The sequence below is a fragment of the Epargyreus clarus genome, unplaced genomic scaffold (genome assembly GCF_041222505.1).
Source record: "Epargyreus clarus isolate Ecla_fem2 unplaced genomic scaffold, WU_Ecla_fem_2.2 ptg000015l, whole genome shotgun sequence".
Taxonomy (NCBI): domain Eukaryota; kingdom Metazoa; phylum Arthropoda; class Insecta; order Lepidoptera; family Hesperiidae; genus Epargyreus; species Epargyreus clarus.
In genome coordinates, this window is record NW_027332223.1 from 16,524,614 (window position 1) to 16,547,853 (window position 23,240).

The following is a 23,240-nucleotide window of genomic DNA, read 5'->3' on the forward strand; positions in this document are numbered from 1 at the left end:
CCGCAATGCAATAACAATGTCTTCCTTCTATGACTTGAGTACATATATTATCACCTAAGAGTATTTGCAATGTTTGTAAATGATCACGCTTTCAAAATTAAGTAAAAATATTAATTTCTTATAAGAATTTATAAAAATATGGATGAAGTACAGGGCGGGGATGACAAAAAAATACAAAAAACTAACAATACTTCGTAGTAGCTTAAAATCAAACTTCGCGCTAAAATGATGTATAGAAATGAATGAATATTTTAAATTTCATTATCGAAGTTGGAGAATTATCGTGCTCAAGCGCTCCGCCAATCAGACGCGAGTATTGTCACGCTGCATTCCGCAAGATGGCGCGATGTGAAATGTGTTAGAAAATACCGCTGCGAACCGATTCGTACAAAAAGCGTGGAACTATTATTAAATTCGTCTTAGTGTGAAGTGAAATAGTTAATTATTTGGTAGTGGTGTGGTGTAGTGTGTGGAATTGAGTGAAATTCTCAACGGTAATGCTGGTGTGTGAACGTGGGCCTTATGGAGCCAAATAGGTGCCAGGGCGGGGCGAACGTGGCTGGAAGAGGTAGGTGCAAGACTTTTAATCCTAAATACAGCACTAATTGTGTTGTGTTAGAGACAAAATGTTAGGGTAAACACTAATTCACCTGTTCCTAGGAAAGGTCGTTGTCGACAATTATATTTGGTGCCCAAACCTGGGACCTAGGGAAAGTTAGTTAGCGTACCTACATTTCATTAGGCATCGCGTGATGCATCTTGTAACAAGTTTGTACTTATTTTAATTTTAATATATTAATTGATATATTGTAAGTGGTACCTTTTTCATTTAATAATAAATTTTTAAACATACGGTTTAGATCATTTGTTTTATTGAATTTTAGTATTTACTGTATTTAGTTTTTCTATATTTACTTCATAGTTTTTCTTCACTCATTAATCTCGCAACCGCGCATTCTATTTGCTCGGATCATAGCTTTTAGAGGTAGATTTTAACGTAAAATTTATCTCGTAAATACAGTATTAATCAGAAAGTTTTATTAATACATTGTTAAGTGTTCTCTCTGCCTTTCCTTCTCTTCGTTACGTACTTCTTTTACACTGCAGAGCCAATTTTTTCACTTATATTCCTTATGAATTAGTTTCTTCCTTAAAATGTCGGTACCTGGACAACTTTAAAGAAATATAATAATTTGTGTAGCTTCATTTTGTAAATAATTTGTGCAATTAAAATATAAACTTTTGGTAAATATTATTATACTCTATGCTTACCTTTTATTTCTATTTATTATCTCTTTGCTATTTTTAATTAATCAATGTTATTAAAAGTTTAAATAATTATTTTGTGTTACAAAGACAGCCGTCCGTGTTTCTCCCTTTATTTCGGTTCACTCTAAAAATCAGCGCCTTGGTTATCATGGCATTGGCTGAGGGTAGCCCGTTTTATGGTTTATGATATCGCAGCGCGGTACCCTCCATATATATTAACATATTTGTCTAGTATTATAAGAACTTGCTTTTTTAAATGTTTATGTTTTGTTTTGATTACGATTTTTTACTGGTTTGTGAATATATTATATAGGCCTTATATTACACTAGAATAGGACTACGGAATCCCCTGCCTGTCGTAAGAGGCGACTAAAAGGGGGCTTCCGGGGTTGCGGGCGGCAATAGTGGGAGCTCGAACCGTCCAGGATGCTACCCCGGGAAGGACGCCGGTATGTGTGGTCGTATACCGTCGTAATCACCAGATGTTGTGGGAGGAGCGAACGCTCCCCCAGGGCAGAGCCCGATCCGGGCGTCGCGCTTGGAGGACTCCGGTTGTGTTCCGCTGGAGATCCCGGAGTTCTCCAACAAGCGCTGAGGACGGCTACCGGGGGGTTATAGTGCTGTAAAAATCCCACATAAGGCGTCGCTCCCACGTCGTCAGGTACCTTTTGAAGGTTTCACCCTCGAAAAGCAAAAAAAGGCTTATATTATAGGACCTTAAATAGTGACTTAAACATTATTAAATTTCGATTGTATAAATGAGTTCCAATTAAATGTATCACATGAAAGCGCAAATTAATCATTAACAGTAATCCAAATATTTTTGTATTATTATTAATCAATTCAAATATTATTTCTCTCGAACCTGCTTTTCGTTAATATTTTACTTTCCAATATTCGTGTTTTCCAATAGAAAATTCGGCTAACCGGATTCCAATTACTTGTAATTATAGATAGAACTGGGCAGGGAAGGACCGCGGGCGGATTAATTGCGTTCGGCATTCCGGCGCGATTTCAAAAGAAAATATGACAAAGGTGCTCGTTAAAGTTAATGGCCGATTATCGAATGCCCGTTTCTAGTCCATTTGATTAAAAAAGCGCTTTTTTCAATTGATTCTCTTTTACAATTCGATCGGATTGTATCTGCAGTGACTGTTCCCTTATTTCAATGACGCAGGACTCAAATTACGATCTTTACGTCCGCAATTTCTGTAATCCTGTAACGGCAGACCTCTTCATTTGGAACGGCATTACGATAAAAAAGGTCTCAATGACTGTAAGGATATTTAAATTTTCCCCTATTGTTTCTTATCGGGCCTTTGCGATTTCCCAGTTAAGAACGGCGAGCGACACACTCGCTAGTCTCAAGTCGAGTTTTCTTAATTTTTGAACTCGAGATTTTTTGTAGTCAATTTCTATGCTATTTTCCTGTTGTCTTTATAAAGACGATGACTTTAGAGTATAAAAGTATTTTGCATAGATAGTATCTGAATGTTATAAGATCAATCGATGAGATTTTAAAGTAACATTTTGTTAATAAGGTAATTTACTTTTATGCACATTTAGAAAAACTCTCACTACTTTATCGTCTATTAAAGGCACATAATATGTACCTATAAGAATTTCTGAATATATTATTTTCCTGCTTTTTATATTACTACTTCACCTACTCGCTTATTCCGACTCAGAAATCAACCAATTGATATTCAAGACGTATCAAGCCACTTAAAATCTCAAGAGAACATCATACTATTGCTCTACAAAAAGCTAAAAAAGAAAGTAAAGTAGGAAAAGGCAGAGTAAGAAAAGTCAGGCACAAATAAATTATGTACTGTTCCTTTCTATGCAAAAATCGCAACTATTTCACTGAGAGGCTCTTGTACAAAGGGGAATAGATTTTCTCAGTACAAATTAATCTTCCAGCCCTCGATGGAATTATATTGAATAAGGAAATGAATGAATATCTATAGTTATGACAATGTGCGTATATAATGTATATACATATTGAAGACATTTATATGAAAAATAGTAGCGGGTTTTCAATATTTTTCAGAATTCAGTTTTTAAGATCTTTGTACCTGTGAAGGTGGTTAAATAGTGGTTTCCACAGTTTGTTGTGGAGCTGTTGAGATGTGTGTTACATTTTACCGTTGTCTTAAGAAGCGACTAAGGGAATAAATTCAGGAGATAACCGGCAGCTTCTAGGATGGTACCTACCTGGTACCTACGTGGTTAGTACAGTGAGTAGATACTCTATAGAAGGTCTATCGCAATCTGTCGAAATGAAGATTTCGAAGGGTGCTTTCACCCTTGTGTCTTTTATTATTTTTTCATATCGGGACCAGTTTTAGTCTAAGTGTTTTTTCTAAACTCATTTTGACTGAAGAATCTGCCAGTTCCTTAACTTAATGACTTGACTGCTTTGTTCAAAATGCAAGCAACCATTTTCAAAGTACAATATAGACGCTGCATAACATTTTTATATGTAAAAATACCTTCATAAAGCTGACAAAGTAGCGGCAGAGGTAGTGAGCAAGGAAGAGCGGGTAACTGGAGTAGGGCAGTCGATCTTGTTCGGGATGGGGATGTTATTGTAATATCGGCGGCAGGTGCTGTGCGCTGTTATTGATGGAATATGTTCCTTGATGTATGAATACGGTGTGATTTTGAAACTTAGTGTGGTATACAATGACGCTTCCAACACTCGTTGCTTCATAATTGGATTTGCTCGTGTTTTGCTATCAGTGCTAGGATTGTGAGGACATACAGGCGAGAATTTATATTAGTCGAATTTTAGAAAGGAATTAAAAGTTATGATATGTAGCTCTCTTATCGGAGAGTAAATCTTAAGTTCTTCAAGAAATAAAACTTTCTGTGTTTCCACTGTGATGATATACGGTAGATATTGCAATTAACAATAAATAATTGTCCTTACAGATAGAAAGTGTTCTTTGCACTTTTGTTTCCAAGCGTATGTTAAAGAAGACTCATTTAAGACCAGGGGCAGATTTCGTATAATTGAGATTAACTAGTACGCATGTTCTATTTGACTTTGAAAATTACTTGCCCCTTTACTAGGATTAAATCCTTCGTTTTCTACTTTACCTTGAAAAGCTGTAGGTTGATTTTTGTCTTTTGAATCGTTTGCTTTATCATGTAATCGTAATTATTATTAATTTTGCTTTTACACTACTTTATAAATACAGTATAAATGACTCGTTAACTTTTCAATAACAAATTAAACTAAAAATTACGAAAATCACTAAGCCATAAAAAATACAGAAAGCCACTCAATACTAATAATAATAAAATAATTCAAAGCAACCCTAAGCAAAATTCACAAAAATCACGCGGCGAATATCTCGCGTGTCCCGGATGCCGTGTTCCTGCAACATCACTGCCTCTGTGTTTAGACTGCACTGTCTAATTTGGCTACTTTACCCTGCGTTTAGCGTTGCAGTCCCTAATTTGAATATAAGTTACAGTCTGTAATCACAGTGCTCTGTATTAATTCCACAAATAGTTTCGCATAACCGACATATAAATTATGCAGTATACTAGGGGAAGTTATGTTATTTGATTGTGTGACCTCGATTTTGCCGGTTAAGAATCCGGTTTTGATAAAGGGTGGAACGTTGCGGTTTACTGCGTCGGTACTACCGTCACAACTGCGTTTATAGCAACAGTGTTTGCACTGTTGTATTCTTTTTTCAATTTAGTCCTTATATGGCTGTGATAAACAATAGGGCTTTCAATACATACTTTTATATGCGGAGAGCCTTATTATCATTTTTAAACCACTCTTGAATTTTATTCGTAGTTTCGTACGCCTATTTCGTAGTTGTGCAGACCTAGAGCAAAAATATAAATAATATAATAAAAAATATATATAATATAAATGTATATATTTTTTTCGTTTTTCTATTTTATGGATCGAACCCTGAACTTTCTACGTCTTTTTACGGAGAGGACCGCTGCGGCACGCGTCCAATCGATTTAGTTAAATTTAAATTCCACCCGACTGAAAACGAAATAGGGGGTAGTGGAACATAAACCCCATTAGGAATAACGAGTCTACGGGTCCGTCATTATTTATCAATCGGAGTTCAGTACAATTAAGTGCGATCCCGGTATTGGGTTCCCGGATCCTCGGAAAGGGAACAAATTGCGGACCCGACTTTGAAAAATACTATGACTTTTGTTTTGTTGTTTATTTCCCGTATGAAAAGTAAAGGTTAATAATTCGTGAAATTGAATTTTGCGTGTATTGAAACGGTTGATGACGTAACATCGTATCATAATGGAATGCAATTTAACGCGTTAGAATTTTTAAAACAGGCGAATACATTTCGGCAGGATATTTTTATTTCTAAAATCTTGAATGTTTTAAGCAAACGTTTACGCACACCTAAATCACGTCAAAATAATAAATAAACATAAAACAATAAATATAAAATTAATAATTAAATCCTTCTCGTTTAAAAACCATAATTTCAAACGCACCAAAAATATACCAACAGTTATTAAAAACTAACCATGAAAAGTATATCAAATATTTACGCTAGATTTTAAAGCCAGGAGCTAACTCGCATCAATGCATGATTAATATCTAAGCTTTTATCAAACCGCACAAGTTTAATATGAAAAATAAGTGAAACGCACACAGCATGCATATTAATGTGCAGTGAATACCGCTCGGTATCTTCACCGCATCGCTGAATATCTTTCATATCCAATCTGAGCGATATTAAATGTTAGCCTTTCGTATTATATTTTTAAAAATAATATTCTTCGTATATAAAATTGTGCAACTTACCTGTATCTGAATGTTTTTATTGGTTATTGACAGGGAACTACTTTTGATATTTGATACGTTTTTAACCGGAGTAGTTTTGAATCAAACTTCGCGCTATAACTTCGTGCTAATGATTGTAAACTTTACTGTCAAGGTTTGAGTTTTCCACCAATAGAAGAACACTATTAGTGCTCATGAGAGAGAAGATTTCATGGTATGAAATGTTTTCGTTCAAAAATGTCAAGTGTGGATCCTAACATTAAATTCGTACATTGCGAATAATTTAGTTGTACGCAAAATTCTGAAAACACCCATAAGTGTAGGGTAAGCTTACTTTTATAGGTAGTTCTCGATACAGAAAATTAAATTTATACCTATTTAACTTATTTCGAATATATTTGCGAAAAATACTCATTAACTTTATTTTCTTATTCTGGTAACTTTTCAACATCATCATTGCAAATAGGCTGCACCATAAAATCGAAATTGCAATTTATCGGGAATAATTCTTGCGCCGAATTTCCTTTGTCGCTGTTGCCGGCACCAACAATGTAATTACCCTCGTTCAGTGTTGCCAGCTTCATACCTCCTCTATTTAAATGGTAATATAATTCCCGAATTTAAAATTCACGTAGGAAATCGGCCATTAATCAAGCGCCAATATTCCGTTGTTAATTTTAACGAGCCGCTCCCGAAAGTCCCAGGGGATCAGCGCTTTTGGTCGAAATTAAAAAAGTTTAAGACGTCTTGGTGTGACCAATCATCGGGAAATAATTACCATTTGGTTATAAACTCGCGCGGCATTTTCGTTTATAGTATATCTGCCTGATCATTTGATTGGGTCTAGTGAGATAATGTTGACATTTGTAAACTGTTTGTAATATAGGTACATATATATGATTATTGTTGACTATGAAGTTAGTTTTAATTTCAGTTGAATTTTATTTCATTTTATCAGTTTCATATAGTACCTATTGTTTCATATTCATTCATTGTATACTAAAAAGTAAAAATCTATACCTCGTGGCCAGAGTTGAGAGCAAAGAACCTGTTATAAAGCGCTTAAATAAAAATCATTTTGCAATATTAACTGAGAAAATAATTCCAATGAAATTAATATTCCATCTGAACGCATTCAAAGCTATATTATAAGAGCTCGCAAGTAAGCCAGTTATCGGAAGCAAAAAGTTGATAATAAAACATGGCCGCGGGCCTCGGTGCGGAACGACGAATTGTTGAAATTCTAAGAGAGTAACAATTTTACAAGTCAATTTGCGATGCGTACCTAAGGGAAATTATTGAGGGTTCTGTGATAGCTGCTTAGGGGCACGGTGCCACGGAACCATAGCATTATAGGTCTGGTTGCCGCTCAATGGCGGGAAGGTATGAAACTTCATACTGTAGATTCCGTTAAAATTTTACAAAAGAAACTTATTTTTGAAGTTGTATGTACGTGTTAATGTTTAAGTTTTACATGATTATAATAAAATTAGGTAACATAGTCTTTGTAGCACGTCCAATATTAGAAACGAACACTATTCCAATTACTGACGCCTGAAGAATATACGAGTATTTAAGTTGTATCATTTATATTGTTTGTGGTCAGTGTACAATGACATTACTGTAACTATCCATTAATAAAGTAAATCGTGGGCATCCTGTGGTCCCAACTCTCATATTACAGGCAGGACAACTAAAATGAATTTACTTTATAACCAACTAACATAAATAAAAGCTGCAATACATAAGTTGTGCTCGGAATGCACCGCCTCAAGAACGCAGAGGTCCACAAGGTGCGTTTATTGCATTTTTGAGTGCCCCTCTCCAGACAACACCCTCCCAGCCCCCTAGTGTCCAGTCTTTCAATATTTTACATAAACGAGGGCAAGATGGAATTCAGTCTGAAGGTTAATAAAGCATCCTCTGTAGAGAATGAAAATTTTATTATTATTATCCATTTTGCTCAATCTAACTCTAGCATAAATTTGACCGCATTATGTTATGTTGAATGCATGCATAATATACGAAATGCGATAGTATTATCTAGATATTGATATTGATTGTGTTAGTTAACCCTTTGTGGTTCGAGTCCCGAAGCACAATGTCACATCTATTTCTTACTAAAACAGCAGTGCTATGCGCTTCTTAATTCTGGTTTAAAGAGTGTAGTAAGAAGAAGAAAGAAGAAGAAGAAGCAAATATAACATACCGTACATTAGTCTATTACGATGCTGTTATTTTGTCATTATAATCGTCATTTCAATATTATTAATTAGTCAATGTTATTAGTATAAGTTAGTCAATGATAGCAGCGAGGTAAAACCACTTTGAAGACTATCGAATATCCCGGAATGTCTAATGTTCAGCCGATTGCGTGTCATTGAGCATTGCGCTCAATCCGACATTCCTGATGAAACCAATGCTTAATTGTAATATTCTATATTTTGTAATCTATACAAATATTCATTGAACAAAATTGAATCGAGTTTATGAAATGGAAGTAGCAAATAAGAATTCAGTCAAAGTGGTTAAATATTTTGCAGCATGGTTATTTCATTGCATTAAATGCGTATTTTCTCTTACACCGTGTTTTCACTATCGGCTCCGATCAAAACAAAACCAAGAATAGTCCGCTGAAATGAAAACAATTCTCAAAGTTCCCGTTACGAATTTCAAATTAGAGCGTCAATTACCGGATAAGTAGAACAACAGTCGAACGGAACTAATCCGGGCGCAAACAAAAACAACAAGTCTTTGTTAAATAACAACAAAATCTTAATTAGCGGAGATAAAACGTGTTTTGGGAGCGCTGTTCTCTTCGCTGGGACAGTGGGCAATATTAATTGCAGTTTCCAAACTAAACAGTTGTGCGTTTGAAATAAAAACTTTACCAGTTACGCGTGGTCTTAGGTTTAAGACACAGCGACGACGCATAGACTTCAAAAAATATACACCCGTTTATACAGAACGTTTTCTCTTTACGAAGTTTGTTACAAATTAGATAAAAGTTTCAAAATGGAGATACTTTAGAAAAAAACACTATTATTATTAATTTGACATTAGTAAATAAATTTCTTTTAATAACTTAAAATTCTTCTGTTCATTTTACGTCTACATTTTTATTTGACTTCTTATAATGACGAGTATATCCAGCGATTTTGTTGATGGTATAGATTTTTTAAAATGGATCGCTCTCTCTAGTCAGTTGCAACCAAAGCGTGGCTTGTAGAAAAATTAAAATCAACAAACAGCTTGCGAGAATTAATTCGCTACCCCTCCCCCGTTGCGTGTAAACCTGACCAATAAAAATTGTTTACGGAAAACATTTGTTCATTCCGTATGAGCCTTTCTGACACGTGTTTCTCTTGTTACCGTGTATTTGAACAAATGGTTTTATTTTACAATGTTATAACGGAGCTGTTTTTATACTGGTCGGATCTGAAAGCGTTATTACATTCTTGATTTTTATCGCGAAATTTTCTTGTTTTATGTAAATTTCCTTGTATGTATATGTACCATCACAAATTAATATGATGTCCGAATTATAATACTTCAGTGCTGGTTTTAATTTGAGTTGTTGACGACAAAAGTATTTTAATCAAAAATATGGGTACGTTATATTGATTCCATGAAAACAAAATTAATACAATGTCCGAAGTACAATAACCAAGTTACCAGGAATTTGAATAAAATGGCCCAATACAATTAATTTGGGCAAAATCCATTTCAAATTGAACAATTTCAAAATCTTATTTTCTTTACAAGCATGAAACAAAAAATATTTCTGCAAATATTGTATGCAAATTAATAGTGACGAAAATTTTTGTAGTAGTCGCCAGAAAAAGTCGCTGTAAATAAAAAAACTGAATACTTCTTTTAATGCACATTACTGACTGCGTTACTACAAAGATACACACAAAGTAAGAATAAATTGTTTTGTAATAGTTCGCGACGAAACTGATTTGCGTGTCAATGTTAGTGTTGCAGCAACTGTGTAGCTTACCTATCGGCTATCATCAGTACCTTGTCGTTATATGTATAAGCGACTGATGAATGTAAGCACACAGTCTGTGTGTGTCTGTGTTTTATAATTAGGAACAATTTTACAAGCTATTTTTAAGAATTATTTGTACTCGTATGTAATGCAGTTATCGTGTCGATAAGTAATAGATACATATAGACGATGGCTGCTCACATTCATCGATTACTCCAAATTTGTTTCACCCTAACTTCAGGCAGTGACACTCAAAATTAAATTTATCTATTTCGCAATGCACATATCGCTAACAAAGTTCTCAAATCCAAAGTGGAATAATTAACTTTAAATATAAACTAACTAGTTCGTTAATCTCGTAACGTCGACGGCTTAACGAGCTCGCGAGACTTGACGCTGACGGAGACGTCCTGAGTTAATGAGCTGCACTATTCTGAATATTCTCTTCTTATTCTCAAGCCTACGCCCAGCAGTGGGACAGGATTAAGTTCAAAAATTAAGTTGAAAAATTACAAGACCATTCGCATGCATGTTTTGTTAAGATTTTTATGGTAGGATTATAAAAAACTTATTTGTTTAGAAAAAAAAACTCAAATGTATGTGAAGTCTACCAATACGCACTTGGCCAGCGCGGTGGACTATGGCCTAATCCTTCTCATTATGAGAGGAGACCCGTACCCAGCAGTGGGACAGTAATGGGTTGATGATGATGATAATTAAATTAGTATGCTTGCCTCTCAAGATTCGGTTCAGTATACGACAGCCTATTTCATACTTTGTAATGACAGGGAAGTAGGTATGACTATGAAGATACTGTACAGACCTCTAACGTTTTCGATAAGTAGCATGCACCTCTGTAAAAAATACGTAATTCTTCAGCTCAGCAAAAAGTAAACGTCGGTCTTCAAAGAAAAATTCCAAACAAAGTACGAGAACATAGAAATCATTTCAAACGGAAAGTAAAAGAGCACTATTTATGTGTATTTACTTGTATATATTATTTGTATATGATAATTTATTTATCTTACCTATCACCGCCTTTCCCAACCTGTGGTCCGCGGACCCCTGGGGGTCCGCGAGTATATGTATGGGGGTCCGCGGTGTCATCTCTGGACTATACATAAATCGCTCATTAAATGCAAAAGAGCCGCTTTACTGCCTTTTTTTCAACCACATACCTATGTTTTTATGCTGTTATTTTATTAAGGGGGTCCGTGAAAACTGTGCTTGATTTTCTAAGGGTCCGTGGACTGAAAAAGGCTGAGAAGCGCTATCCTATCACATAAATTTTCCGAGCATAGGGGCGGGGCTGCTGAAAGAAATTTCAGGTTGAAATAATTAGTCCTCTGTACTATGTCTCTTTTTAATGCCTTCTTTTTTATGTCTCTGTGTACACAAATTTGTAAATAAAAAATAAAATAAAATAAAGATTTCAGAACAATCTCATGTTAGTTATTTTTCACGAAAATTAAACTTTATATAGATACTTTCTCTTACCTTGTAGGATGTATTGTGGGTCATTGAATCATTACAGATGTGTAACTCTTGACGACTCAGTTGGACTTTTTATGTCGAGTGAAGATAGATTGGGATTGACTTCTATGTGAGACTACTCTACGGTTTGGTACGGTTCGTCTTCTCGCCACATCTATTTTACCATTTTTTTTTGCCCAGGTGAGCTTATCGCTCACCGCACCGTCTAGTGCGTACGACGGTATGCGACCACACATACCGCCGCCCTTCCTGGGCCCGTTGGCCGGGCGGTTCGAGCTCCCACTCTTGCCACCCACGACCCCAGAAGCCCCCGTTTAGCCCTATTCTTGTCCCGGAACTACAGGGATAACATCTATTTTACCTAATGACGGCAGCGTTTAGAGCTGCTAAATACGGAATAAGTCAGGTAAATTTATAATTTCTGATGTATTATAATAGCATCTAAAATTCTGTTCTGTAAATATATTCTGTCAACTCGCATCTCGTTACTCGACTGCGGTGAAACTACTTCTGGAATATGAAAGTACCCAGTTTTTCCCAATGAAGCAGAAACTTCTTGCATCTTAACATCTGTTCGGAATGCGCTGAATGAGTTCTATGAATCCATTACCATTTGAAAACATTTCGATCCAGGTTTCTACGTGGGTTGGACGGCTAAGTAATGCAAAGAATTTAATTATTCCATTAACTCGAGTCTGAGGTCTGGAAATCAATTGCCATTGTTTCAGTTGTTAGTGCGACTAAAGACTTTGGAATGGTGTGCTTTGTGCGACTTACTGCTATAGTTCCATTCAGCTGCATAGCTGTTGTACAGTGCAAATACGGGGAGACTTTGTATGCTAGACTTTTGTGATGAATGTTGGGTGAAACCCCAAACTGTTTATGGTAATTGCGAATGTATATTACTTCAGTTATGTAATGTAAAAGTAGAAATGATCAGACTTCCTACCTAAGGTCGGTCAAAAATGCGGCGCGACCCCTGATTAATAAGTTGAAATTTCATATACTTAAGTGTAAAATTTCAATAAATTAAGGCTCTGTGTACTTCGCGTTATTCAGGGAAATGTTATGCGACAAACTTTTTCGTTGTTCATCTATGTTGTAAATAAAATTCCTGAGAAAAAAATAGTGCTTCTAGACTAAATGTTGCGATTTTATCTGTCAGTCAGTGAGAGTTTTAGTATGGAAACGCAGTGCAGTAGCGCGACACTAATCAAAGTTGGCGTTGAAACGTTATAAACATTGTTACGAATGCTTAGCGATGCGCTTCAAATAATGCACGAGATCGAAATAATCGTCCTGTTTTGTTCCAAAATCCAAGCTTCCGACTTTTGTTAGTAAATTACTCGTAAAGCTTTTGAGAGAGCTGATCCGATAGTTCGGGCCCAGTCGGGACAAAGCCGGCCAAGTTTATCCAACTTCGGCGGCCAAGTTTGTCCCCATCCCTCTGTTGATTCTGTCGTGAGGAACTTTAATTGCCCCGAGAAACCCGGAGTGGGGACGGTCAATAGATACAATTTAATACGATTTGCGGCAGATGCAAGTTTCACTAAGTGGATTCGAGACAAGGTGCTCTGATTGCATTCATTTACTAACGTAGTGTTGTTTGTGGTGTAATTCAATTTTATACACTGTGTGTTCTACAGGATTATAGTGGTTAGTAAGTGGATGGGCGTTTGATCATTGAGACGATACGACAACGGTACGGCACCGGCAGCGACAGCACGTTCAGCTATTGCTTATTATTGGCCCACAGTGACATGACACACAGATTTATATATAAGTTAAGCTTATCTTTCAGAGCATATGCATATATCAAGATCTCGGAACGGTACCAATATGCTGCTACTGACCAAAATTTCGTCCGCTAGTAAGACTGCGTGTAGTTAAATTTTATAGAATTATGCGTTCACTGTTGTCGTTACCGTTCCGATACCGATGTCAAGTCGTCGCGATAATGAAGAGTTCTGTGTGAGTTGAAAATGTATGGTTGTAAAATTATCGTATCGAGCTGTGTAATACGGTAATATCCAATATTGATTTTCAAACGTAGCAACAGACAGTTATAGTTCGTAAATTTTGGTTTATAATAACCATCTGCTGGTAACAATTTACTCGTAAAGATTTTGTCTGAGTCAATCGCACAGTTCACGCGAAGTTAGGGGTGAGCTCGACGAAGTTTTGTCGTCCCCGGCGGCCAGGTTTGCCCCCTTTCCGATGATTTTTGTGTAGTGAGGAATATTAATTGCTTCAAAAATTGGCACAGTGATGTCCTTAATTTTATATTATTTATGAGAGACTTTAATTTTAGGTCACAATTAATTGCATTAATATGGAATTGTATATTGTATGAATACACGTAGAAGTAAATATCGATGATGGTCAGCGTATAATATGTAATAAACTTGAAAAAAATTTACTACATATACATATATATACGAGTATATGTTATATTTCATAGAATTAGTTTTGTAATATACAAATATCAATTTGCGCGAAATCTATAGAATAATATTTTTTCATAGAACCTAATATTCTTCAACTTAAATTATAACAAAATAACACTCATTTTTATTAAATTTAAAAGTTGTCCAGTACTCGCAAAAATCTCGCGTAAAAATACAGACGTTGTATTTTTCATACTAAAATGAAAGCAATGTGCCTTGTACAAGTGCAAATAAATTTCCATTAGCCCAACCCGTCGGCCGCGGCTTAATTTTTAAAGCAGGATAATTAAGAGGTTCCTGTAAATATTTAATAAGAAATTCTGGATCTTTGTTGTTATGTGTACGGTGCGCTGAACGTTATAATATGAGTAAGTATATGCGATACGTAGTACACAAGTTACGTTAAAATTCTATTGTGTCGATCCGCGCATATCCTACATTTTACAAGGATTCCTAATATATTTTCGAGTATATTGGGGAGTCGAGAATCAATCTCGATTATGGACAGCTTATTTTATTATTCATAATGTCCTATCGCTGTTGTCGTATCTCACAATATCTTGTAGCGATAAATAGACAGAATTTAAAAAAGAGGCCAAATTTTGGACCAAATATAGTCCTTTATCGTGATGTTATATATTGATAAATGATAAATTGGCAACTAATTTCCCCCAGTTTTTTTTTATTTATTCTTCAATTAAAATAGTTAGTTCTTAATATTAAAATATTGTATGCTCTCTTGTATTTTGCAACTTTTACTTGGCACGTAATACATTAATTGTATATTCAGCTAAAATAAGTTTGAAGTTGAAGTTCCATTTATTATATTTCTACACTCGCTAAGTTAAAAATATAGTTTACCTATATACAACATCCCATAATTGTCTCGATGACATTATTAAAATTAATTTACGTTGAAAGCATTTTTCTATGCTTTGCAGCCTTACAATGAAGTTAATTAAAGGAAGGAGAATATATTTTAAAGCTTTAAAAATATAGTTTATAAGTGATATTGCACTTTGTTGACTATTATGGAATAGGTTGAATTATTTCCATTTTTCCTAAACGTTTCTGAGGAAGCCATATTATATTATAGCACCCTCATCTATAAAAGCTCTTACTCCATCAAAGAGTTATCCTCTCACTTTATTGTTGCTGTATAAATTAGCCTTTTAACATGAAAAATCGGCGCCACAGCGCTATCTTTGTTTGCTATACTATTTCACAATGATTAATCAACTACCTCGTTGTTTACTTTCTGGTTTCCGTTGCCTTCACCATCAAGCTTACCTTGAAAACGATTTTTTAATCAAGCACTTCCTACGTTGCTTCTTACTTGGGCAGGGTTATATTTGGCTATGGTTTGAAGCAGCAATGGATTCGAATATGCACTTTTACCTAACTTCGATTCTATTGTTGGATCGTTCCACGTTCCGCCTATTGTTATCAAGCAGGAATCAAGCCGCCTTTTTGCGTTCGCACCCCTTTCGACTCTCTGTTTACGACGAAACTTTTTGGCCTAAATGAAATCTAGTTTTTCGACGATAAATAACACTTCGCTGCTCCCGACTTCGTTGTATTCTTTTAGGAAAATTTAATCTCAGAGCAAAGTAATAGGTTGTCAAGTTTGAGACAGTACTTTAGATTGTTTTAAAAAGTAATCGGCTTAGGGACTCCCAAAATATTTACGTGAGAATATTTTTTACACGGGTTTTGTTAAAGTAAATTTAAAAAACAGCTGTGTCAACGTTAGTAAAATTAAATTGAAGTAAATAAAAGTCACACATTTTAAAAAGAAGATACAGAGAGAAAAAGGAATGATATCTTAATAAAGTCGGACGGTATGCGCTGAGCAAGGCTGGATGCATCGCATAAATCGCACCAGCTCCCAGTCTTGTTTCGGACAGAGCCATATTTTCCCCTAAATACCATCTCGTTGGTTGGAAACGTTAATTTTCTCGTGTAATAGGCATTTCGCTGCACTCCGCGCCATTAGCGTTCTTAATTCACTGCGATAACTCAAATTGAATTAGCCAGAGGTCGTTGTTGAAAGGATGGCTTTCTTGGTCCACAGAAAATACCTTAAGTATGTAGTTCTTACTAAAGACCTATTATAAAACTATTTTCATGTGACAGAAAAAGAGGAAACCTTTTTACGATTACAATTTCACTAACCGATGTTCTGGCCATTGGTATAACAAATTAGAACATATCTCCCTAAACAGATTGATTTTATTATAAAGATTGTAGCAAATACTTCATTATTGAAATTTAAATTCGTTACTGACATTTACATCATTTTAAAATTTAAATACACCAGAAATAAATAAAATAGAGCGAATAAATACCTTTACAGCAAATTAGGGCAAACAACACGAAACCGATTAGATAGGAGATAACGGAGCTTCGTAATAGGGCGTGAGGCATTTGTAACTAACTCAGCGGCGAATACATCACGCGCTATCTGTCGGACGGTGCACACCGCCTTAATAGAAACGTTGGGTAACGCCTGCGCTCTGATTAACTATGCTAAATAGAACTATGGTTATAAAAGTAAGCTAGTAAGACGAGAAAGCATTGACTCTTAATTGAAAATGAGTAGTGATGCAAAATAATATAAATCGGTTACGGATATTTAGATATTTAGTATCGGATATCATTATATCGGATATTTTAATAAAATATTTTAGTCAAAATTATGTTATTCACTATTAGTTATTTCTTGATCATCGTATAATATATGTTTATAAAAAGCAACACCTTTATATCATTTTGATACAGAAAACAGTGCAAGCAAAACAAAACAAATATTATGTAAGTATGAATATGAATAGATATGAATTTGTGTTTAAAATAGTTTTTAATTCCAAAAATAATAAAACAAAACTGGTACCTACATGACTTTTTAAGATGGAACACCCCATTAGGCGATTTTTAGTTTATCAACAAACTGCAAAAACATTATAAAACTAGTTGATTGCTAGTGAAAAGTTATCCAAACGTGATTTTACTACAGGCACGTTGACTATGAATGAAGTCAGTTCCATAAATGCTGCCATATAATCTGAATGCATAAACCGGTCGCATTCGCATCTGCTGGAGACGTCAAATATCGAGCGAATGGTGATTTTGCCGCACACCTCATGTTTGGTGCATCCGAAATATTCACGGTTTTACCCAACTTTCATCTGCTTTCATTGAACATGACGTTCCGTTTGACGTGTATTGTGGTTTAAGATTAAGTGCTAGGAATAGAAATGGTAAATATGTTACATTTTTATTGTTGGTTCGCATAGTATGGTATTACGTGGATGCATCGGATGGTAAGAATCTTATTTTTTGAAATTGAAGTAGCAAGTAATTTACTTGATGATAAGGGGCTGATGCCAGTTATATAGTTATGAGTTCTATAATTAACCGTAGCAGCGTTGGATTCCACAGAAATCGAGAATAGATGCGTTGCTCACTTTAAGACAGAGACCAATAAAGAAGTCCGTTTTGTATTTCGGTGTATCATTTTGTCATTTTTCAACTCAGCACAAAACTGCTAATAACATACACACATAGGTATTATGTTGGTTGTATGCTCTAGATGAAGGATTCATTATACATTCAAGGAGGATAAACAATTCATTATTATTGCCATATACAGATTATCCTATACAAAATCTGGATGATATTATAACTTACCTATGAAAAGAAAGCATAGATTACGGCTAAATTACATTTGAGAAATGATCGACAAAAATATGAATCACAGTTCATATTTGAAACATTACAAAAAGACTTAATATAAGTTTCATGAATAACAAGCGGATGCGTGATCACAATTATGAAGCAAGAGATTCCCATTAACGGCCTCACCAATAACACGATCAATCCCGAAGGATATACTACCAACGTATCCCGTGAGAGGTGAGAATGCGCCATTAGCATTTATATGTCAAATACCGTATTGACGGATAGTAGTTACTCGAATTTAGGCATTGAAATGCACTATTCCTACCTGCAATAAAACTAAAAATTAAACGATTACCGTAAGTCCTAAAGTTTAAGCCAATTTCATAAAAGGGGAAGTCTCAAATTCATTGCTTATTTTTTTTGGTTTTTGCAATAGATTGAAAACTCGTATACTGTTTATTATATAAGTATGATTTTTTTGACTATCAGAAAAAAATTGAGTCTATAACCCATCTCGCTGGTCAAGTGCAGATTAGTAGAGTTCTCATATTTTGGAGCACTTTTTCCACAGAATTCTCAGCCATGCAGATTTCCTCATTTACGACGTACTTTTCTCATACTCTTGACATAGTTTCCTTAGACGTGACATTGTGAACCTGTTCTTTGTCTTCACGCTATTCATGGAAGTTGTTTAGCTGAATCTACGAGCGATTCTCCTAACATTCAAATGGGAGCGATTCCCTGGAGGCTTGAGGCGCTCGGCCGATAGCACTCGTTAGCATTTGTATGCCCACAAATCCCAACTTGACGAACGTTTACTTCCCTGATGATGAAGTGCATTATGTTTAGAGAAACCCTTTATGGATGATATATTTTGGAATTTTCATACAGTGTTTAAAAATATTTATTTTTTCTGAAATATTTTTATTTAGTAAGAATTATTTTATAATCTAAAGCGTGTGTATACGTGGCATGAATTGTGTATATGTGTACCTGAACTTCAGTTCAAAACATAGGTACCTGAATAGACGTAAAGTCAAACCATAGGTAGATATAATTTTTTTCACATGCTTTTCATAGATAATCTGTTTGTTTAATGTATAAAATTATGTATAACAGTACAATCAGTTAGACCGCAATCACAAAGGCTTCTAAATGTTTCCTGCACAAAATGGCCATTCGTAATGTTCTTGACAACGACATCGGACAGAATAATAAGAAATAATTTGTCAACTCAAGACTAAACAAAGGAAATTTACCGTAAATTCATTATGAATTTCGTCGATAACACCTGATTCAATTAGGAAGTAAGTTGTGTCTTCCAGGAAACGTAATTAAATTTTGTTTGGACTTTGAATTAAGCGATATCTTAGATGAAATTTTGCGTCTAACCGCAAGGATTTTGCAGCATAAATATTTGGTTCCGTATGTAAATTCTTCTCGCAAGTTTGGTTTGCCTTTAAAATATTTATGCAAATAAACTGAGGTCTATAGTTAAGATTTTCCTTGTGATGAATGTTTAAAACATGATTAATTTATTTCTTAATTTGCGTACTATTCTTGGGTTTCTTTGTAGAAAAAAAAATATAGGAATATGTACTTACTATGCTAGTAACATAACAAAAATAAAAACCTGACTGCATGAAATGATTAACTAAAAAGCGAAGTAATGTAGCTTAAATCAAAATTAAGACGAATCCAGTGATACCGCAATTATATAAAAATCTATTAACCTTTTTGAGCTGTACGGCATGCCAAAGAATGAGACATAAAAATACAGACCGGTTTAGTCGATAAAAACATTCCTACATATATGCGCTAGAAAAATACCCTCCGTAGTTGTGTAGAAAAACATAAAATAATATTTAGTTCGAAAACAATAACCAAATGTATTTTTCTTAGAAAGAACCCTAAAAGAAAACAATAAGGAGAAGCTCCGGTGTTGTCACGCAAAATCTTTGAAACAATTTCGTTCGGGCGACGAAATTAAAACGCGTTAATTTGGAATTCATTTCCGCTCAAAATTAATATAAGTATGTTGGTGTTGCCAGAAGGGCCTATTTAAATTGCCTTTTTAATTTCCGGCTTCAAAGGTTATTTGCTTATTAAAACTAGCTTTATTTGAACATTATATTAAGTGCGTTTGATAAATTGAAAAAATGTTCATGTTCATTTTTTATACGCAGTTTGGATAATATATTTTTATAGTATGTGCGTAGTAATGAGCATTCTTAGATTGCTTACAATAACATAAACTTTGAAGGTGATAGAACTCTTTGACTTTTGGTTTGTAGATGCCACGTCGTTCTCTATTTTATATATTGTCCTGTGGTGTTTTGATTTAAATATGTGGTGATACGGATGATCTTTTTTTGATATATTTTCGGAGCGTTCCATCTATTATTAATCCACTTCTTTTTCTCATATTTTGTCATCGTTTTTTTAGTCGTCGTTCTTCTTCTACGTTCCTAATATCACCATTTGTATTGTCTAGGTAAGTTTCATTAAATCCAACTGTGTTGTGACTGCTCACCACTCCATTACGCGCAGTAACGAGGTGTTGGCACGCACTCGCACACAGCACGCGCCCCGCGAATGTTCGCGCGTTAACGAGCTGATTGCATCTGGATCGGGCCGTCCTTCCCTTATAAAGTACATTGAGTTTTACCATTGTAGTATAAATAAATTCTGTATGTACGTTTAGAATTATCATTGTCTTTTATATGCACTTTAATTTTAAATTACGACGTTACGACGAATTACGAGTGTCCATGGCGAAAGGACGAATTTCATACCACTAGGCTTCAATGCTCTAATAAGACACAATTGTATGGTAATATAATAAGTGATATATACATATATTATATTCCATATACAAAATTTATTTATTACGTTTATAAAAATAATTAACAATGTCTAGTCTAGAACTTTTAAATTACGAAGTTGTTGTTGTTGTTGTTAGTAAAGGACAGAATTAAAAAACACACACAAAAAAATATAAAAATACATTAAGTTCAAACTACTAAGGAAGTTATTATCGTTTTCAGAATAGTGTATCGTTGTCAGAATAGACTACCACTGTAGAAATATTTAACAACAGGTCTAGTCTCAACCTTCACAATCTCGGTGTGGTGCCCGGAAGAAAATACATAAGAATAATTAAGTTTACCTAAATCTGCAACTAGTTACTAAGCCAACCTTGCACATTGGCAATTGCAGACAAAACCATGTCACAATCTAGAAGGAACAGCATCATAGTTTCAGATTCAGCGAGCACCAGGTTGCAGCGTTTTGTATGTTAATGCGCTCATACATACAAACATGACGCGAGTGCTGCGGGTTCAGATGTCCTATATTCCCTGAATGGTTCTCTTTGATAAGATATGTTTCCTCTGAACATGACTGCGCAATGAAAATCTACCAGTTAATTTCTTTATTTTTGTTCACTTAAGCGAAAGTCATTTTTTTAGGGTATCGTATCTAAAAGATCAAAATAGAATCATATAATTAAGTCTTGGCTGTCCATCTGTGTAATAGGACATCTCTTGAACCGTAATAGATTAGAACTTTTTATAAAGTACGGTATACATATGGTATAGTTATAGAAACAAAATTCAATTTTTACTGCTAAAAATTTCAACTCAGTTATAATTTTTCAAGGCGAAAATTGCTATTTGTTTTGTTTGTAGTATTACTAGTGGGCAAGAGTATACTTAACATTCCTTTGACTATTCATAATAATAGGTGTAAAATAAAAATAAAATATTCCAGACATAACTGGAAAAAAACAGCGTGTCAGTTGCCTCAGGCGAAGCTTTTTCATTATTTTCCAATATTTCATTATTAATCACTTTGTTTTGTGACGTTGCATGAAACGTATGTTTTTACTTCACTCTGTTGTTGTTCGCTACTTTCTTTCATTTACTTTAGAACTTTAGATCATCATTTCACAAAAATGTGTACCTATGTATTTGCAAAAATACAAATGATTTTTTTAAGTTTTTATACTCCATGCGAATACCATTCGACTCAAAAATGTAGGATGAAATATGCATTTTATTCAAAAACTTTCATAACACCTTTTATGAGTCAAAGAGCCATGGAATTCACAATGGGTGTGAGGTCCGATAGAGCGCATTGTCAGATGTTCCTTCAAACTGCTTCAAACGAATTGCTGTGCAACCCCTTTTATTTTCATCCAAAGCTTGTTTGTATAGAATTCAGGTACTATGTTTAATATTTTAAAATTCCCTTTGTAGTAATGGCACTACAAAAATATATTTTAAAATATTAAACGTATATTAAAATGACATTTGTAATATGCAAACGTGTATTATATAGAGATATGGAAGTAGAAACGTATTAAAGACTATATGAAATGCCTGAAGTAATAATTTCTTTATGATGAATGCCAAATGTTTAATTACTATCTTTAATTTTTTTAACATTAAATGAAATATGGTTATTAAGTTTTTTATGATGGTTAAACGCTGTGTTCTGGTTTGATATATGTGGTACGGGAAATATACTTTGCTAAGGCGTTCCAGCTTATGTCCAGCTTAGTCCAGCTTAGTCCTTATTTGTGGCGGCACATTTGTTGCCAACTTCAGGCAGGAATCTAATTTTATTTGGGGTCGATTGCTGATGTCCAACTTTTATTATTGTGTGTATGAAAAATGTAACTAAACTTATACATTAACCTCAATTACTTTATTTTAATAATAATGTAGCAATCAGGTATAGGAATATGTTCCGTAAATTCAGTTTAACGTGCACAGCAGCCGTGGCCGAGTGGTTAAGGCGTCTGACTCGAAATCAGATTCCCTCTGGGAGCGTAGGTTCGAATCCTACCGGCTGCGTATTTGCTTTCTCACTCCATTTTTTAACTGCCAGATTTCCGTACAATATGCATAAATGTACTTTTTTTTGTATATTAGTTTGTTAATTTACAAAGTATTGAAAGTTATTTTTTCGTGTATGAAGATAGCTTGGTAGCCTAAGGTGCTATGTAAGTGTTATTCCCTATGGACTTTTTTCGATTCCGATTCGACTCTGGTTCGACTCCGGCTGCACCACCGCCACACCTATTTCTGCCTAATAACAGCAGTGGTCAGCGCTGCTATGTTCTGGTTTGAAAGGTGTGGTAAGGGGGCATACTCATCCGAGACATTCCAACATAGTGCTAGGGGTAGCAAGCCATTAGCGATCAACCTCAGGTACTTAGGATTCTAATCTTATTTTGAGTTGATTGCACATTGCACTTACCATCAGGTGATCTGCATACTCGTTTTTTACTTCTACTCATATATTATAAAACAAAACTATATGCTATGGAGGGCACGTTAAGCTATCGGTTTCAAAATGTAATGTTAATGTTTGGCATGACATGGCTATTACGTATGATTTGAAGTGATTTCTAGAAATCTGACTTGCGACAGCGTGGTCGAGTATGCACCTAGCAACAAATTATTTAGCAACTTCTTTTCAAGTGACATTAATTTAAGTACTTTAAAAATACAATATGAGTGTTTTAGGCATTCTATGTCATCCAATATTATAC

At 34.8% G+C, this 23,240-nt stretch overlaps 1 protein-coding gene and 1 non-coding gene across 2 annotated transcripts in view; both read left to right on the top strand.

Annotated features, from left to right (window-relative positions):
- The first annotated feature begins 348 nt into the window (after positions 1–348).
- side-II (sidestep II transmembrane protein) overlaps positions 349–23,240 on the top strand; it is a 544,775-nt gene continuing 521,883 nt past the window's right edge. Inside the window, exon 1 of the mRNA XM_073081158.1 lies at positions 349–568. Coding sequence (XP_072937259.1) covers positions 523–568 — 46 coding nt within the window. The 5' untranslated portion in view covers positions 349–522. The remainder of the gene's footprint in view (positions 569–23,240) is intronic.
- TRNAS-CGA (transfer RNA serine (anticodon CGA)) lies at positions 22,458–22,539 on the top strand. The gene has a single exon. It is a non-coding gene; the product is annotated as a tRNA-Ser (tRNA).